Consider the following 19,914-nt stretch of genomic DNA (forward strand, 5'->3'; position numbering starts at 1 on the left):
AAAATCCATTTTTATTTGTTTGTTATACGAGTAAAAAAAAAATTGGATTATCGTTTCCATCTTTGTTTTAATTTTTGTACATCTTGTGAACAATAGGCAGCTCTATTTTCGATGTTGTAGATTGAAAAAAAAAAAATAAAAAAAAATTTTCTTTCTTGCGGTTTGCGGTCAACGGGTTTTTTCCTTGTAAATTATACGGGTCTGGACCGTTTTAAGAAATAATTAAAATTCCCCCCTTCTTTCACGATCCTTTTTATTAAAAAAAAAAAATTATATAACGTCTCTCCTATAAATTATTGGAAAAAATTTTTTTTTGTTTGTTTGTTTTTTTTTTGTAAAGATGTAAGATTTATCATCTATTTTTTTTAAGATGATGATTTGTCAACCTTCATATATCTCTATAAGGAAGTATGATCTATAGGGATTTTGTGAAAAAAGTTATGAAAAATGTGAGAGATTCCTTTTCACTGTCATCTCCTTCTGATCATAGCGAAGCCACTTTTTTTTTCATGAGAAAAAATTCGTATTGCTTCGCAATCCCCCTTTTTTCTCTCTCGAAAAAATAAACAAATCGTGATATTTAGAATTTGGGAAGTTTGAAAAAAAAGAAATAAAGCTATAAAAACTCCTAACATTTGATGATTCGTTTTTTGTTTCCATCCCTCCTGAATTTTATTACATTTCACTAAACCCACTATAACTAAAAACAAAAAAACTTACATCATCCCCGCAAAACTTTCAACCGTCTGCTACGTCCATGAGTCCACCGAACATCTTACTTAGGAATATACCATAAAGGAGGTTACGGTGGTAGTAAGATTAGACGATGCTGACCTGACGAAGGTGGTCTATCTTAAAGTAAAAATTTTCATACCCTCCCACTAAAACATACCAACACAGATTGAGGATTTTGAGAAATGTTCCTAAGAGGCAAATTCGTCACGTGTGCTGGCTGGTACAGCGTAAGTATCTATATGTTTTTTTAGTAACTGATAGTTTTCCCATCCCTTCGCTGATTTCATCTCTTGACTACGCTAAGATAAATGCCACTTCCCTAAAGCTTATGGAAAACCTAGACTTTGATACGATGCCGAGCATTGTTCTGGACATCATGGTCGTTGAAATTATGACAAAAATGGTCCAAAATGTTGACGATAAATCCATTTTAGACTTTTACGTGGAGGAAAATCTTGGGGATCGTGAACCCCGTAATTTCTGGGTTGAAGTTAGGCACGACCCTAATGTAAGATACCTTTCAAACAAGATGACTATGGCTAATTCTACAAGTTCCGCCAGGGATAACCCGTTTCTCAAGAACAAACCGATTAATGATATCTAAATCTGATGAAACTTATCATCTTCAGTTCTATTTTGTTTTATTTTATTTTCTCCGTGTAAAAAAAAAAATCAATAAAAATTATCATGTTTCATACCATAATTTTAATAAGATATGTTCTCTTTATAATGTATTCACATAATCACCTCTCTTATTCTTATATTTTTTGATGTTAGTCTCGTCTTCACCTCAATGATCCCATACATCGTTTTCGTTTACCCTCCCACATCGTAACACCTTGTTATAATGTTAAATTTACTGATCATGTTGCAAATGTTACATCTTTATCTTGTGATCTGCGTGATACACCAATCTATAAATAAACCCACTTCTGCTGTGTCACCTCATCCGTGTCCTATGTAAACTGTGGGTACTGGGAAAAAAGTACTGGCTAATTAGAAAAAAATTCTTTATTCATTTGTTATATAAATATTACTAGCCGTTGAACCCGTTGCTCCGCAATGTCAGATAAACATACACGTGATCGGTATGACGGTTAAATGTTATACGTGATTTTATACAGTCTTTCGGGTGCACAGGTATAAATTCGTAGTCTAAACGTTATGTATCAATTGTAGTCTAAATGTTACGGGAACACAGATATAAATATGTAATCTAAACGTGACTTAATGCTTCGATTCGGGTAGAAACCGTTATCCAGATAAATTAAATAAATTATCCGGGTTTTATCTGGATTATCCAGTTCGGATATAAATCTGGATATATCTGGATAGAAACCGAAACCCGGATAAGATTATATAAAAAATTTTTTTCATTGATCGATCTTAACAAATAATATCAGTGGCATTAACTTAATTAAATTTTGACTTGATATTTTTAACGAAATTAGTGATATTTTATTAATTTTAAATAAAATAAAATTTTAATTTCGGCTGGCACTACGAATTTTGCCTGAATTATGTCAATTTTTTGAAAATTTGAGAACCGTAAAATTTTGCAATAAATGCATTATTATAAATATAAAAACACATTAAAATTGTAAAATAATGGAAGATTATGTATAAACTAATTATTTTTATTAGATTTATATACTATTTTGTAATATAAATTAATCAATTCAACCTAATTATTAGAAAAAATCTTTTTTTTTTAAATTATAGATCAACAGTAATTTGGGCCAAACATATAATGGTGGCCAAAAATACAAAAATCCCAAATTTTGTTTAGCTGGGCTGCCTCTTTCTTGACAAATATCAATTTCGCAAAATTCGGGCTGGCATTATAGATGGCCTGAATTACTACCGACCATTGAATATTCTACTAGTAATTTTAGTATGATTTAACAAATAGTAATTTAATAGATAATAATAAGTAATTTAAATGATTAAAAAAAATTTTTATAATTTTTTTTATCCAGATAACAGGTCAAACCGGATATTTTCTATCCAGATATTTTATCCAGATAAAACTGCAGTATCTGGATAGCTATTTTTTTTGGATATCTGGATACTGCAGTTTTATCTATGCACAGATCGAAGCACTAACGTGACTGTTATACAGGAAAACAATTATTATATAGTAGATATCCTTCGATCTCAATAATTTAAATTATATTTCATTGTACTGATATTGAAGATTATATAGTACTTTACTGTATAAAGTTTACATATTATTGTATGGGATAAAACGGCCATGCCGTTTTATCATATCATTAAATATCTTTAAGTATCACATATACACGTACAATAATTAATTTTACCGTATAGTTTGTAGATTTTCATAATGAAATTTTATTGCAGACCATAAATCAAAAAAACTCTGCTACTGTAAAATTAAAGAATCTGGCAAAAAAAAAATACTTTATTTAAATTAAATTAAGGATATTAGTATAAAAGGTATCATATTACCAAAGTTGCGTAATAATCCACAAATAATAGGGTTGACTCCCTTGAACTTGACAAATTTGTGATAATTAATTGACACTTTTACTACATAAAAAAACAAAAAATAAATATACTAACAAAATAGAAAAATAATCTAGGGAAATTTATAATTGTCATGCCATAGATCCAAATTACTCTTTCCATTTTCCCCTCTTAAATGTACAAAAAATTGAACTTATTACTTCTATCAAAGTTAATACTATAGACATTATTTGTCCAAAGTTCCAGTTCCAAACTTCTGAAATTGAATTTTTTTGTACTGTCAATTCAATTATGACTATTAAACCTATTAGAAACCCAAAAATTTATGATTGATAATACACCATCCACATCATTCCCATCATTCCCATTATTTGCATTATTTGCATTATTCACCGCTTCTATCCAATTTTAAGAAAAAATGTGAAAATTGAAATAACTCTGCAACTAGCGATCGTATAAAGACGTACAATAGCTCATTAGAATCATCTCACTAAGGCATATCAAATGGTGGTAAGATCATGTCTCTAGTATTGATAGATACCTTTCTAATGCTGATTTTCTAAAATTATTACCTAGCATGAATTATCTCATAATATACCGATACTAGAGACATGATCTTACCATCATTCAATTTGTCTCACTGAGACGGTACTAATGAGCTATAGATTATTCTAATACAATCAGTAGATGATGGGTTATATCTTAGATCAGAATTTTTATTTTTTGATATTCAAAAATTTAAAAAAATGCGAAAATTAAGATAACTCATTATGTAATGGTCATAAAAAAATGAAAAAAGACTCATTAGATTCGTCTTATTAAACCTATCGAATGATGCTAAGATCATTTTTCTGGGATCAATAGATACAATTCTATCGCTAGTTTCATAAATATTGTTTAGCGTTGATTATCTTGTGATATATCGAGGCTAGAGAGATATTCTTACCACCATTCAACGCGTCTTGGTGAAATGATTCTAATGAGCTATTATACATCTTTATATTATTACTGGTTGCCAAGTTATTTCGATTTTCACATTTTTTCTTAAAATAAAATAGAATTAAACTGAACTGAATAGTTCCAGTTTCAAAACCAAACTGAGAACCGAACCGAATTTTTGGTCAGTTTTGGATTGGTTTCCGGTTCAAACTGGAACTGTTTGAAGCTCTAATCCTAATAACAGTACCTATTATAGAAGAGAAAAATCATATAATCAAGCAAATCCATTTAAACTTATTGACAAAAACTAATTGTATAGATGGATTAGAAGGTTTGGAATAGGATCAGGAAATAGTTTATTAATTTTATTTTTTACTTATAAACATAAGCTTAAAAACTGTCAAAGCTAAAGTTAGTAATAAAAAAGTTTACTGTGTCCTAGAATCTTGATTCAAGAGGCTACCAATAAAATGCTCAAGAGCATTGATAGGAAAATTTCTAGACAAATAAGCACTAAGGACAGAAAGAGTAAATTCTTTAGGGAAATAATCAGCCATTTTTTTAGATGGGCTGTAGTTTTGCTTACTTTTACTACAAATATAAAGTTCAAAATTTCAACCTAATAAAAAGACTAAGACTATCACAATTCTAACTGAAGTGTTAATTGCAAAGCATGACTCCATGTTTTCTGATTATATTTTATTTGGCAATGATTGGTTTTATGGTCATAATAGTGATGGGAACCAGGGATATTTAGCAGAAATTGTAACAGATGCAAAAGATGTCTGATTAAGACGTCAGAGGAGTGGAAGCTATGGCCCACAATAAGTAAATTCGATTTTTATTCGATAATCGATTTAAAATTGATTCTTATCAATTTTCGATAAATTTGATTATTGTAAAATCAATTCCAATTCAATCCCTATTTAGCACATATTTCAGATGTGCAATGCATCACTAAAATGACAAGCAACATGGATTGTCAAAAACATTCATTCTGCGAAGGCAAATACAGTTGTAAGAATATTACAGAAAGTAGTGCATTTGCCAAAGAAATTGGAAAGCTTTCAAAAAGGATTGAAATACTAGAGGATGACAGCCAAATATTTAAGAATGAATTTGCAGTTAGATAAAGTAGACATGTTAGAGAAAAAAATTGATGAATACTGCTTCTGTCTTAAATCATTTGATGATATTAATGAGGTTATTGACAAGGTTGAATTAATAATTGGCATAGTTCCCGCCAAAAGGTAAAACTGCAACCTATATTATCTCTGAACTACTACTAACTAGTCCAAAGCAATGATCATTGATCATTTTTTGCTGAGCTACATGCATGTACTCCTATGAACTAATTTTCATATAAACTATGCCTCTGTCCTTTGGTCTTTTTTCCCATACAAAGTACAAACGCTCAAGGAATGTCTTTGGCTCAAAAATGCTTTATTACGACACAGAACTAACCTTATGGGCTGAGGACTTTGCAATTCTAAGATTGTTAGGCGTAAAGCTATTTTAAGAGGTTCCTAATGAGACTAAATCTTTCGAGAAAGATCACTAAACTAAAAGGAATCAAGATTCTGATTTTATGTACCTTCAAAACTTTCTTGGTATTATGCGATAGTGATAATCATTTTCCTTGTCTTCAGTGTTCAGTCTTTTTATTTTTTCGTGATCTACAGTATGTAATGAGACATAAAGCGCCAAAAACTGGTAAAAGTTGAGGCAATTTTCTTCGCAAAAAATCAGAGTCCTGCGGATATGTCAGAAATAGGTCTCGGAGGGACTAGTTGTGCTTTCATGTGAAATTTCAGTTGTCACTATGGGCCTTATATTTATGAATTAAAATTATGGCTAATGACCAAGAAAGGAAGCAAATTTTAAATATGGCTGATAGCATTGATAAAATCGAAGGTGCCAGAAAAATATCAATAGATGTTTTTCTTTGTGCAGGGTTTAATACTATTGGGGATCTGAAAAAAGAAGGTGCTTATGCACAATGTATTTAACAAGCAATTGATGTACTTAAAGAAGAAAGACTAATAATTATTGGAATGCACTCGCTTGCCAATGTGTAGAATTATTGAACAAGTGAAAAATACCCAGGCATATCCTTTTATTCCAAGCCAATACATGTGTACTATAACTTTTGTTTGGATAGAAGATCTGGTTATAGCGCCCTCTAGAATCTCTTATGACAGAAAAGGACTTGAGAGATGGATTAATATTCATCATTCCGATCCCTATACACGTCCAATCTCTTGGGTTTATATGAATAAAAATCTTAAAGATGTTATCGAGCATTATAGAAATTATTTTCTTCATTTTTCGATCCCATTCACAAATTATTTAGTACTGTCATATATTTTGCATTCATATCATATAGCAGTATATCGCATTTTTTATGTACTGAAAGCCGTATTCTGGTACAATGTATTTATTAAATAAAGCAGTTTTAACATGATAATGTCATTTCAAATGCATGTAATCTTAAATCTTTTTTCTGCTTGGAAAAGTGATTGATGAGTTTAAGAGAAACATTCTTGTTTTCATATGAAACAAGCGGTTGTGACTGATTCCGATAAAGACAATAAGACTGACTCTGAAGAAGATGAATCTGATGAAGTCGATGAGTCTAGAATCCAATGAAGTTGATTAGTACATTAAACCTGGAGACTCGAATCCTTTAGACCAGTTAGACAATCCAAACACATAAACATTAAACATTTTTTTCTGTACATATGTCATTATTAACCATGTCCTTATAGTCTGTTTGTGAAAGCGAAATAGCAATCCCAACCGCTCAGTCTGAACTTAAGGCAAAGATTGCTGAACTTGATGTATTGAAACAGTATAACATGGAACTTGAGGCTGAGAATTTTGATCTTAAACATGAGGTAGTGAATCTCAGGAAGTGTAATAAGGAACATGAGAATAGAATTAAGGAGTTGAAGAAGAGTAGGAGAGGTACTGATACTGAAAATATTGTGTGATATTGAGATTTATGAGCTTAAAGCTGAAGTAGCAAAATTAAGGCGTGATATTGATGAACTTAAAAAAAAATTAAAATCTAAGAAAAATCGCAAATTCCAGACTAGATGCATTCAGATAGCTAAAGAAATTCTTAATAAGCCAATAATCAAATATCATCCACCTTGATGCCTTCTTTCAAAAATATCAAATCGCATTGGACAAGGGGTTTAGCGTCAGTTTCATAGTACTAGCTGTGTTAAAAAAACTTGAGGTTACTGTTAATTGTGATCAGAAAAAGTTAAGATAGTGAAATCTTCAATATGATCTAAACCCAGAAATTGATATTTTGAAAAAAAAATTCATTATTAGATAAATATCACAAAGTTGTTCAGATTTATCACCTGATTCTCAGCTCACATTTATAGTAAGCTTATACATTGTGATGTACAAATGTAACGTCATTCTGATTCGTATTTTTCATATGATACGCAAAATTTGATTATTAAGCAAGTTGATCCTATTATTCTGTTGCAGTAGTCTGTTTCAGTAGTCTGTTTATATTTATTTCTTTTTCTTTTAAAGTTCATACAGCTGGTTAAGCAATTTGAAAGAGAAATGGCAAATAAACTTCGTAGAACCCTACAGGTAAGGAGAAAAAGAGCAGGAAAAAAAGTTTAAACGAATTCAAAATCATATTTTATATAGAAGGAGGGGAAATATAGTTCCTTTCAGTCCTATAGGGAAAACACTATTCCTAGACAAGTTTCGATCGATACTAATTATTACGATCTGAGATGCATTGAGTCTTCTTTGGAGTTTCGCCTATCGACCTTCAAAAAGGATGACAGTACAGAAGCAAATAAATTATTTATACAGGAGTCAGGAACACTTAGTAAAGAAATTCTTGGAAATACAAACAGATATGGATTTGTGTCTGGTAGCGGTGAACCTCACATACTCGGATCAAGTGTCGAAGCGAAAAGAGAAGGATGTAAAATTCATAATGGGTTTATCGATTTATTGCCCAACATCACTGAACGATCTGGCAGTAAAGTCAAGGAAGGAGAACTTGCTGGTAATACATTGAATAAGGAAGAAGGCCAATGCCCAAACATCAGAAAAATGGAAAAAATGCAGACATCCCTTGGAAAATTGCGCAGAGTTGGATCCTTGGGAGGCGATGATTGGAAAATGATCGTGCCTCAAAAAATGTGTCATCTTATATACCCGAACTTTTGCTGTACTGAAGACGAGTTATCAAGTATTGCAAACTATTCAAACATGATCCAAATGCGATCTAGTGAAAGAGTGAATAAAAAAACATCGTATTGCAACGATTTAATCTTAGTTGACATATTTGAAGATAAATCTCGAATTGCAACCTTGATTAATAATTATGAAGTACTTAATAATGATGGTATTGATCCGAAGGAATTAATTTATTATATAAAAATTGTTGCTGAATTTGGCTTTGATCACATAATAATTATTGGGGAGATCGAATTTGGATTGCTCTTTTTAGATTGTTATGGTCGTGTTTTTCTGTGGGAAGATCAGGGCCAAATGTTATGGCCTCTTGGTAATTCTCCTGAGGATGTATCAAAATGTGAAATTAAAGGAGTAGATCAGGTGAGATGGTTTGTAGTGAATGGAATTGTATATAAGTATATTACAAAATGGGAAGATACCTTTTAATTGCTTATTTTAGTTTTATGGCTTTTTTTAAACTTCTTTTCAATTTTAATATTATGTACCAACATCCTAACTAGTGTGTTACTTGAATAAAGTAGGCAAAAGCCATATTTTATTAATTACTCCAAAACATACATAATAATTTAGGCTGAAATTATAATACATAATAGTTTATGGTATAAATAAACAATGACGTAATTGTTATTTTATTTATAGACAACCATCAAATGTAATCGACAAATTAGGATTTTGTATTACTTTGCACTATGTATGATTTAACGGATGCTAAATGCAACCAGATTATTGGTTTATTTAAAGGTGGCTAAGGTTACTTGTCTAAACCTCTTCAAAATCCTACGATTAGTTTCGTCAAAATTTTACTATAGATTTATTATAGTTTTGGCAGAGTTTCGGCAGTTTTGGCATTTATAATAAGTTTTGGCAGTTTCGCCTTTCTCCAAAGTTTCGCCAGTTTTTTAATATAACTTTAATATAATTTCGGCAGAATTTCGCTTTTCGGCGAAACGCCATCTTGCCTGAACCCCTAGGTTTCGGCAAGCAACCTTAAAGGTGGCACTACCAGACAAAAAATTGTTAAAATGTTTGGCTTTTCTAAAACAGCAGTTTACCAAACTATTCAAATCTTTTGTAAAGGAAAAACTGTAGAGCTCTGAATGGGTCAGGTCAGGTCAGGTTATATCAGGTTGTCTGTTTGACTTGACCTGACCTGAAACCTGAAAAATTTCAGGACTATTTTTATTAAAGTATTGAAAAAAAATGGTACAAACCTTTTTTTTTTAATATAATATTATGAAAAAAAACGTTTTTGCAACGTTTTTTATTAAAATATTGAAAAAAAATATTGCAAAACGTTTTTTTTAAATGTTTTCGCAACGTTATTATTGAAATATCAAAAAAAAATGTTACGAAACATTTTTTTAATATAATATTATGAAAAAACGTTTTCGCAACGTTTTTTCTCGAAATATTGCGATTCAACATTTTTATATTAAAATCATATAAAAAAGTGAATCGCAATACTGCAACTCACTTTTATTATATAGTAGAATCAATAGTTTCAGGTCATCAGGTCAATCAGGTCAGGTCAATCTTCATACCTGACCTGAATTTTTTTTAAAAATCTCATACCTGACCTGAATTTCAGGTCAGGTCAGGTCAGGTTACCTGAATTTGGCTGACCTGTTCAGAGCTCTAGGAAAAAGTCTTGAAACTCAGCCACGAATAGTGCTCCGAAAAAAATCTGATCTGATCAGATTTGATCTGAATCTGATCTGTCAGATTCAGATCAGATCAGATAAATTTAATCTGCAGTTCAGATTCAGATCAAAAAAATTTGATCTGAACAAATCAGATTAGCTTCAGATCAAATCAGATTAGATCAGATCAGATTCAGATTAGGCTTATTCAAAATCTGAATCTGATCAGATTGAATCTGACAGATTTGATTCAAATTTCAGATTTGATTTTACTAATAATTTCAGCCGAATTCATAATGCCGGCTGGAATTAATTCCTAAATTTTAACTCCAGCCAAAACGGATATGTCGATCATTTCCTTTTTTGGCGATAGCCGTTCCACAAAAATCAATTTTTATAGGAACCAAGTCGGAATTTTGTGTAACCTAAATTTCCTTTTTAGGAAATTCAATAATTCCTGCCAGAGTTAAGTGCATAATTCTGGCCGAATTACATATTTACAAATTATAGCTTTAGAATTTATAATATATTTATTCAGATTCAAATCAGATTCAAATCAGATCAGATCAGATCCAGATCAGATCATATTTAATCAGTTTTGAATCAGATCAGATCAGATTTGAATCTAATTAAATCTGATCTGATTCAGATTAAATTTAAACCGATCTGATTCAGATCAGATCAGATCAGATCAGATTTAATTAATTTCAGATCAGATTGAATCTAAGTAAAATCTGATCTGATCTGATCTGTTAGGAGCACTAGCCATGAAGTGGTCATCCTAAACTTTTAAATTGTGAACACCAAAAAACATTAAAAAAAATTGTTAAAAAAAATAATCATCAATCAGCTGAACAAATAAAAAATAATTTTCAAGAGAAAACTGAACTGCAAGTTTCTACTAAGACTATAAGAAGAAATGCATAAACTATTTTTACGTATTCCAGCATTCAAACCTCTTCTTAACAATAAACAAAGAGAAAATCGTTTAAACTGGTGTATTGAAAGGAAAGGCTGGTCCATTAGAAAATGGAAGTCAGTTATTTGGAGTGATGAAAACCGCTTTACTATATTTAAAATGATGGTCCAGGTCATATTTGGAGAACTCCCAGAATAAGATTTAATATTCAAAACATGGTTCCTTCAATTAAACATATATGGTGGTGGTGGAGTAATGATGTGGGGCTGTTTTTCAGAAAAAGGGATAGGACCACTTGTGAAAGTTAATGGGAAAATGAACTATCGTGACTATATTCAAATACTTGAAACACATTTGCTTCCTTTTATTGATAATAATTATAATGGACAAGAGTATACATGGCCTGGTAAATCTATGGCCAAAAACGTAATTTGTAATTTGAAAATACATAATTCGTAATTAATTACGAAATTACCGTAAATATTATTAATTATTGTTGCAATCACATGATAACTTTATTTTTAAGAGATTGATAATCTTTTTTTTAACGATTTTCTTTAAAAATATTATAAAGTATAAAGTACAAATAACTAGCGACAAGCAACAGCGCAGAATTTAGGGAATATTAGTAAATTTTACTAATATTCCTTTTGGTTTTTTAAACGTCTAAAGCCTTGGACTTCAGAATGAAAGGCAGGTTTTTGAAATTGAGAGTCAAAGAACGTTAATGAAATTTTACTAACACTTCTTTATCTTTTTTTATTTGTAGGCATTTACCTGAATGTCTGGATGCAAATTTTAGCCTTAAATAAGGTTGCTTGTCTAAACCTCTTCAAAATCCTATGATTAGTTTTGTCAAAATTTTAATATAGATTTATTATAGTTTTGGCAGAATTTCGGCAGTTTTGGCATTTATAATAAGTTTCGGCAGTTTCGCCTTTTTCCAAAGTTTCGCCAGTTTTTTAATATAACTTTAATATAGTTTCGGCAGAATTTCGCTTTTCGGCGAAACGCCATCTTGCCTAAACCTCTAGGTTTCGGCAAGCAACCTTAGCCTTAAACCTTTGAAATGAAAGGTTAAAGGTAGATGTTAGAAATTAGGACTTGGAAGTCACTTGGGAGTCAGGAAGCATTAGTGAAATTTTGCTAATACTTCTTTTATCTTTTTTTTTGTAGGTGTCTAACTAAATAACTGGACATAAATTTTATTTAGCCTTAACGGAACTTCAAAATGGAAGGTAGGCATTATCACATTTGGAATTGAGAGTTAAGAAACATTAGTGACTGAGCCTTTACTGATATTTCTTTTGTTTTTTTAACTTTAGGCAGCTCAATTCTACCCGAAATTCTTGAAAGCTTGAACTATAAAAATTGGGATGAAAGAGCAAATCCAGAATTAAGGCAAATTTGAAAATTTTGAGTATATTGTAATAGGAGATGTTGGTATTTATTTAAAGAAACAGTTCTTTTTTTTTAATTTTTAATGTAAAATAAAAAAATGTTTACTAAAAAATTAACGTCTGAAATGTAGAAAATAATCAATATTATAAAATTATAATATAATTATGCAATTGAAATTTATAAACTTTCTTTATTATAACTACTATATCGTTTTGTTTTTACAATTATTATTATTCATTATCTACATTAAACTGTTTGTCTAATAGTTTATCCAAATCAAAATTCTTATTGCCATGATCAATGACATTATCAATATTTACAAATTCAATAGTAATTACTTGTGGTTCTTAAAGTTTTAGTAATTCTATCAACTCATTTGATACAAAATTGAAATAATTTTCACTTTGTAAAACATTATCATTTTCAGAATTAAATTTTTCATACTTTTCTATATCAACAAGATCACTATCATTATTGTCATCTTCAATTTTCAACTCTTTCTCTTCAATTTCATCATTGATATTTTGATATATACCATTTTGTAAGCATAGCGGACATGCTTTTATCACTTTGCCAATCATTTGTCGATCATATAATATATCATGTCACATTAATTTTGAAGCTATGGTTAAAGCCATAAAATGCTTAGCCAAACTATACTAATGTCTTTTTAGTAGTATAATTTATGAAAAATAAAAAAAATTATATTGTCAAAGTTAACCTTAAACCAAAATTTTCAATAATTTGATATTTGCCTATATTTGCCGATCATCTGCTAATTTGACTTTAGAGCTTCGGGTGAAACCACAGATTTATGGGCGAAACTTGAAATTTTCAAAATATATTATTTAGGTATTCAAGAATCAATGGCCAAAATAATTATGTAGAATTTTAGGTAATCAAAAAGTTATCATTGAGCAAATGTTTATGAATATTATTAAAATACACATATAGACAAAATTTGTAAAAATTTATTAACTGTTTAAAGAATTTTTTTTGGTAAATTTAGTATGCAGTAAATTTAAATGAATGTTAAATTTGTCTGTAAAATTATTATTATGTAGGATTTTCAACTGAAGTAATTATAACGAAGTGATAAAATTGAATAAATGATCGACAAATGATTGATAAAATTGTGATAAAGTAAAGATGTTCACTATGCTCATTTCGTACCAATTGATAAAATTCTTCTTCATTTGTAACATTCAAATCTTTAGCAGTAAATTTTAATTCAGTTTTTGCATTTAAAACGTAATATGTGTGAAGTTTCGTAATATTTTGTAAGTGATCTACATTTAATCTAACAATCAATATTAAAGAAAATTTAAGTTATGATTCGATAAAAATTAATTAATAAAAAACAATCATTACCATTCTTCTTTTGTTCATATATATACCACCCTATTACAGAAAATATTCTTTCACATCCCGCATTATATGGGGTTATTGAAAATATTTTTAACGCGAGTTGTTGGATAAAATTTTCTTCTCCTTCATCTTGTTCTACATAACTCCACCAACATTCAACTGTATAATATTTAGAAATAAATTCATCATCATAAGGAGGGAGCTTATTATGAAAGGATGCAATTTATCCAATCAATGTTGAACTGGAATTTTCTCTACCGCCCATTTTTGTCTATATATTATCAATTGCCCAATATACTACTTTACGGCAAACTTGATTTCTAAATCCTTTACCTACAATATTAATTAATTTATTAGGATTTTAAAAATTAATATGTAAATATATAATTACAGTGGCCTGCTAAAAGTGACCGACCACCTAAAAATTAATAAAATCAGTTATTTTCATTAATAATTTTTATATTTATTTTAAAATTAGAAATATAAAAACCTATTTTAAAAAGTATTTTTATACTTACTAATTAATAATAAAATTGTGTATAAATATCTAATTTTAATGTGAAAAAAAAAATTGACTTTTTAACTAGAGCAGCTAGAGCAAAACAGATGCCAAAAATCGATTTTTCAACTAAAAATTAGCTTATTTTCAAAAAATCAGAAAAATTTGATTAGTAATTGCTGAGAATCCCCTCCTAAAAATCGGCAAAATTGATGATCTACTGTACATATAAAAATTATAAAATTTTACCAAAATTCATGATTTAAAAGCAGATTTTTCCAAGAACTGCTGATTAAAATCTTCTGATTTTTTGAAAATAAGCTAATTTTTAGTTGAAAAATCGATTTTTGCTATCTATTTTGCTCTAGCTGCTCTGGTTAAAAAGTTAATTTTTTTTTTCACATTAAAATTAGATATTTATACATAATTTTATTATTAATTAAGTATAAAAATACTTTAAAATAGGTTTTTATATTTCTAATTTTAAAATAAATATAAAAATTATTAATGAAAATAACTGATGTCATTAATTTTTAGGTGGTCGGTCACTTTTGGCAGGCCACTGTACATACATATCATGATACAATGGATGAAGTAAATAAGCTAACATGTATAATCTGAAATCAAACTGTTTCCATCTTTTATTAAATACTTCAATACATTGCTGTTAAAAAATAGTGTGTGATTCTGATATGTTTTTAATTAAATATGATAACTTTATTAATTGAAGAAAACAATCTGCCAATATTGTATTTTTCATTTCTAAATATTTAACAGCCTTCTTTATTGGTTTAAGAATGAATTGTAATTCTTCAACTTCCATAAAAAAACGTCTTGTAATAATATCTTTAATATTTTTTTTTAGATAATCTGGATTATCAATTACGATTTAAAATTAAAAAATAAATTATTAGATAAATTTCAATTAAAAATTTAAATAATAAAATAATTGAAGCTGACATTTTTTAAAGCATCTTCACACTTTAAAACTGAAGAAATACAATCAAAAGCAGTTGTCCATCTTGTTTGACAATATCCCTTCAGCCCTCCTCCTTTAATCATATTTTCTATTATTTCGTTTGTTAATATTGCATTTGCTTGGTGAGATGCTTTGAAAAAATAAACTAATTTCATACATTTTTTTAATATTGATTGAGCGAATTCTAATTTATATATATCATTATTAGTTAGCAAATTAATATGATGTGCAATGCATCGAATTGGCATTATAAATCCATATTAATCATTAACTAGTTTTTTTGCAAAAACTATTGCCGATGCATTATCTGATACTATTCCACCAAATTTGGTAGAACCAACATTCTCAATTATTTCAATCATTTTATCTGCCAAAAAACGTCCAGTATGTGAATAATTTAACAGATTTTGAACTGAATGAACATATTCCTTTCTTTCTTTAGTAATGAGAATAAATGCATAAAGAGACTGTCCACGAGCATTCGTCCAACCATCCACTCCTTGAATAAAAAAGTAAATTAATATAAATTATTAAATTATTAATTTATTATAAATATATAATATAATTATTTAATATATACCTAATGTAATTAAGGTATTTTTTATTACTTAATTTAAGATTTATTTTGGTAATTACATGGAAATCTTTGCATTAAGCATATCATTTGAAAGTGTTTGTCTACATGGCAGAATATATCCAGAGCATAAAGTACGAAGAAGATCAATAAAAAATGGATTTTCAATGATATGAAAGGGAATGCCGCAGCAGCCAAAAAATTTTACAATAGCATGATTTACCATCTCAACTTTAACTTGATCAATTTTAGTTGATTCAAATTTTTCATTTATTTTTGGCTAATTAAGATCAACTTTAATATTTTTATTTTTATATTCAAGATGTCCATTATTTTTTACTTTTTCTAAAAAAATTGTTTTTATTTCGTATGGTGCTTTTGAACAATTAATAGCTATATATCCTTGCATTTCAATAGGTTGACCTATTTGTTGTTTCCAACCACAAAAATTACACTCTGCTGAACAGTGACCTCTATTTCTTGGTCCTTCTTTAAAATATTCCCAAACATCAGTTTTTGGACGGCCACGTTTTTTTTTATTTAAATCAATATTTTCACTTTGACTATTACTCATATTTAAAAAAAAATTGTAAAAAGCTAAAGTTTAATATTAGAAAAATTATTTTGATATTAAAAGAAATGGAGAGTTCAATAATTTTATTGTACGTATTAGTTAATTATCATTACTATTTTGTTATTTATTAATTTATATAAGATAATACTATATCAAATTGTATTATATTTTTTAACTAATAATATTTATACTAATTACGTATGATATAAATAATTACGTATTTACGTATTTTTAAAAATAACTGGTAATTAATTACCAGGATTACGAATTACGTATTTACATAATTATACATAATTACCAGACCATGTATACTTTGGACCATTTATTTTGATCACCTTTTAACTGAGTTATCATCATCAGCAATTTCTCCTTACATATGGAGTTCTGGTATCCTTGCAGACATTCTTAACATCAACAATAAGATGTTACTGTACCTATTACTCAATTTACTTATATGGAAGATTCCACTTTGATTGCCTTTTCTTTAAAAGGTTTAAAACAATTGCTTTCTATTGCCCATGATTTTTATTTTTTAAATAATATTACAGTAAACTTCTCAAAATACGAGTTGGTCTCCTTTTCAGTTGGCAATAATTTAGTTATATTTGAGTTAAGCTCTGAAATTCTGAATCACCTTTCCTTAATGAGCTTTTCATTACAGGCTCTGAAGTTATCCTTGTCCTTTCAATTTTTGGGTGTTTAGTTCAATTTGCAAGGATCCTTCAATTTTGTCCTCTCATAATTTAAAGACATTTATTCATCTTTTGTGACGTCTGTGCAGTTCAATGAAATTATCACCTGCTCAATTGGCTACCTTCATTCTTCGGTTGTATTACTGAAAGTTCAATTTCGCTCTCAAGTTTTATACTTGTCAGAAACGCAGATTATACGAATCGCTAATAGTTATTATGGTTTTCAACACAAAGCTTTATCTGTAGCTCGTACCTTTCCATTGGTAACTTTAACTAGCAGATTTTTTAGTAAAGATATCAACCCTTATGACTCTCTTTGTGAATGACTTATATGTCATTTTTTATCTTGAATTTGCTTTTATCAATTGGCTCCAAACATGTAAACTGGGTTTTTATTATATTATGAACCTTACAGTTTACTTTAAAGTGGCCTTCTTCCTTAGATTTTTTAGTGGATTCTTCTCCATAGACTTCTAAATCCTGTTCTATTAGCTATAATTGGCTTTTTCAAGCCTTCAAACTACTTCGAGATACCAGACTTCAATTTGATTTTCCTGATCATACCTTCTTGGATTTGATATCCAATGAAGCGTGCCCTCTGATTTCGATTTCTTCTGGCTTGGCTAATCTCGAAATGTGTTCTTGGCTCAATTCTGCTTTTTGGTGTTTATCCCAAGTCATAAATCCATTTTATAATTTTCATTTTGTATAGACTGACCTTAAAAGAATGGGCTTTGTTGCCAATACTGGAAAAACTCCTTCTTGGTTTCGGCTTATTACTTCCTTTCCTAATTTAACCTTTTTTTTATCTTAACGAGTAGGTGCTATTAATATCACTCCATCTCTTTCTTCTTTGGTTGAAAAATTTGTAAACATAATTGACACTTCTTCTCATATACATTTCTGGAACAAGTATTATTGAATTGTTGGTGTTGATTCTTCAAACTCTCTTAATTTTAGGGAAGTTTTTTACACTATTGATGATCACTCTGGAATTCGTGTAGTTTATTTTTCTTATTAGATTCCTACTACACATGACCATATGCAAATCACTCCTTATCCTGGTTGTTCCCTTCATTGCCTTGCTAATGATGAAAGCCCTTTAGCTTTGAAATCTGTTAGAGAAAAATTACTTCATCGATCTTGTTTATCTGTTTTACCTTCTTACCGCTGTTTACAATTATTTTAAATGAATGCACATGTAGACATTTCACAACAATTTATTAATTTAAAACTTTCTTCTTTCATTTTATCTTCTTATTTTAGATTTTTATTTAGGTTTTCAGAATTGTATATCCTGGAAAAGTTTTTAGCGATTGATAGATCTTTTTTAATGCAAGGTGACAGTTCTCCTACCCTTTCTCCAGATCTTCCCTCTGCAATGATTCCTACTTTTGCCCTGCATTCTGACACCTAATTTCACATCTTTGGGACTGTACACGCAATTGAATCATCAACTTCATACTTTATCTACGCTTGGGTACAAACCCCTAATTACTTCATACTCGATTCTAAAATTTTTTTCTGCCTGATGATTTCTCCATATAATGATGTTGCAGAATTGGCCTTTATACTATATGTGTTGAATTCCCTTCCTTTGGATTTCTCAGTTTCATTTGTCTTCTTGTTCAAATTTGACAGCTTGTATTCGTGATAGTGCGATGTTTTCCCTATAAGACGAACCTGATTGAAGAATAATCCTTTATGGTCTTATATTTCAGAATTGTTGAACTCTAGACATATCTCTTATAGATTTATTTGCTTCCTTAAAGACTCTGCTCCTCTTAATTCCATTTGTGCATAAGAACTTATCAAAGCACGTAATTGGCCTGAATTTTTACAACCTGTGCCATTGATGGACGTTATTTTTCCCTCTTCTCTGAACACCATGGGTCTCTTCACTAGGTATAATGAACTTTTAACTCAAGACCCGATCAAGTATTGGAGATCCTTATCAGATATTCGGCAGTTTTTCTCATTGTTAGGACTCTTCCAATTTCTTCCTATACAAACTTCTTTCTACGCTGTGGACTGGTTGCTTTCTTTTAACACTTTCAAACAGACTTTGTATCCACGTCTCGTAATTTTCAAATCTTTCACTTTTGCACAATTCTATCTTAAACTCTGGTTCAATGAGCTTCCTGTAATGTACAAACTGTCTCAAAGATATCCTAATTTATATGCTGATGACTCCTTATGTCCGATTTGTGGCATTTTTATGGAAACATTAAAACACCTATTTGTTTGCTCGCCTAGCCATTTGGATGCCAAAGATGATATTTCTGAGCTTCTGAACCAAAGGATATTACCACAGAACTTATTGAACGTTTCCTGGTCAAACTTGTTACTAAAGCGTCTTTCTTACTCTGATGCAAACAAATATATGACGAACTCCTTTTCACTCTTCGTAACTTACCAACACTTGGCCTCCCAGAACTACTTTTGAGTAATAATTATTCTTTGTTTTCAGCTTCTTAGTTTCTCCAAGGCTTTATTCTACGTGATCTTCTGATGTGCCTTATATGATACTCTGGTTTGAGTTATCGATGCATATCCTCCATTATTTCTCGAACCTTTTTGAAACTTCAACATGAAATTTATCACGAACTTTAGCAACCGAGGTGCAAATATAAAACTGAGAAGGACGCGGCAAAGGGTATTTTGCCAAGTGCTCTCTGATCGTACAAAGGACCTTCTGTTTAACCATTCCGCTTTTCTGCTCCTCAAGTAGCTTTATCTCAGGCCAATAGGTCTCTTTCCACTTCTGAATGGTTTACTCTTGGTATTAATTAGCTCTATTCCTCCTTAGCCCAACATTGCTTATAGTTTCATCACCATCAGGAAATTTTATAGCGTGAAAAATTG

The 19,914-nt window shown here is 29.7% G+C and overlaps 4 protein-coding genes across 4 annotated transcripts; 3 read left to right on the forward strand and 1 right to left on the reverse strand.

Moving 5' to 3' along the window:
• The first annotated feature begins 104 nt into the window (after window positions 1-104).
• Window positions 105-1,436, forward strand: OCT59_028945 (uncharacterized protein). The gene is made up of 2 exons (XM_066147671.1): window positions 105-962; window positions 1,040-1,436. Exons 1-2 carry the CDS (start codon window positions 918-920, stop codon window positions 1,337-1,339), a joined length of 345 nt encoding a protein of 114 aa, XP_065994357.1. The 5' UTR covers window positions 105-917; the 3' UTR covers window positions 1,340-1,436.
• A 5,278-nt stretch (window positions 1,437-6,714) lies between these two features.
• OCT59_028946 (uncharacterized protein) lies at window positions 6,715-7,154 on the forward strand (the record flags this gene model as incomplete). The annotated part of the gene is made up of 2 exons (XM_025327891.2): window positions 6,715-6,786; window positions 6,930-7,154. 2 exons carry the CDS (start codon window positions 6,715-6,717, stop codon window positions 7,152-7,154), a joined length of 297 nt encoding a protein of 98 aa, XP_025169039.2.
• Window positions 7,155-7,749: 595 nt separating this feature from the next.
• OCT59_028947 (uncharacterized protein) lies at window positions 7,750-8,829 on the forward strand (the record flags this gene model as incomplete). The annotated part of the gene is made up of 2 exons (XM_066147672.1): window positions 7,750-7,779; window positions 7,840-8,829. The coding sequence occupies 2 exons, from the start codon at window positions 7,750-7,752 to the stop codon at window positions 8,827-8,829; spliced, it is 1,020 nt and encodes a 339-aa protein (XP_065994358.1).
• Window positions 8,830-16,063: 7,234 nt separating this feature from the next.
• On the reverse strand, window positions 16,064-16,357 carry OCT59_028948 (uncharacterized protein; the record flags this gene model as incomplete). The annotated part of the gene is made up of 1 exon (XM_025327889.2): window positions 16,064-16,357. The coding sequence occupies one exon, from the start codon at window positions 16,355-16,357 to the stop codon at window positions 16,064-16,066; it is 294 nt and encodes a 97-aa protein (XP_025169037.2).
• Window positions 16,358-19,914: the final 3,557 nt, after the last annotated feature.

Source organism: Rhizophagus irregularis, chromosome 8, assembly GCF_026210795.1.
Source record: "Rhizophagus irregularis chromosome 8, complete sequence".
NCBI classification, from domain to species: Eukaryota; Fungi; Glomeromycota; class Glomeromycetes; order Glomerales; family Glomeraceae; genus Rhizophagus; species Rhizophagus irregularis.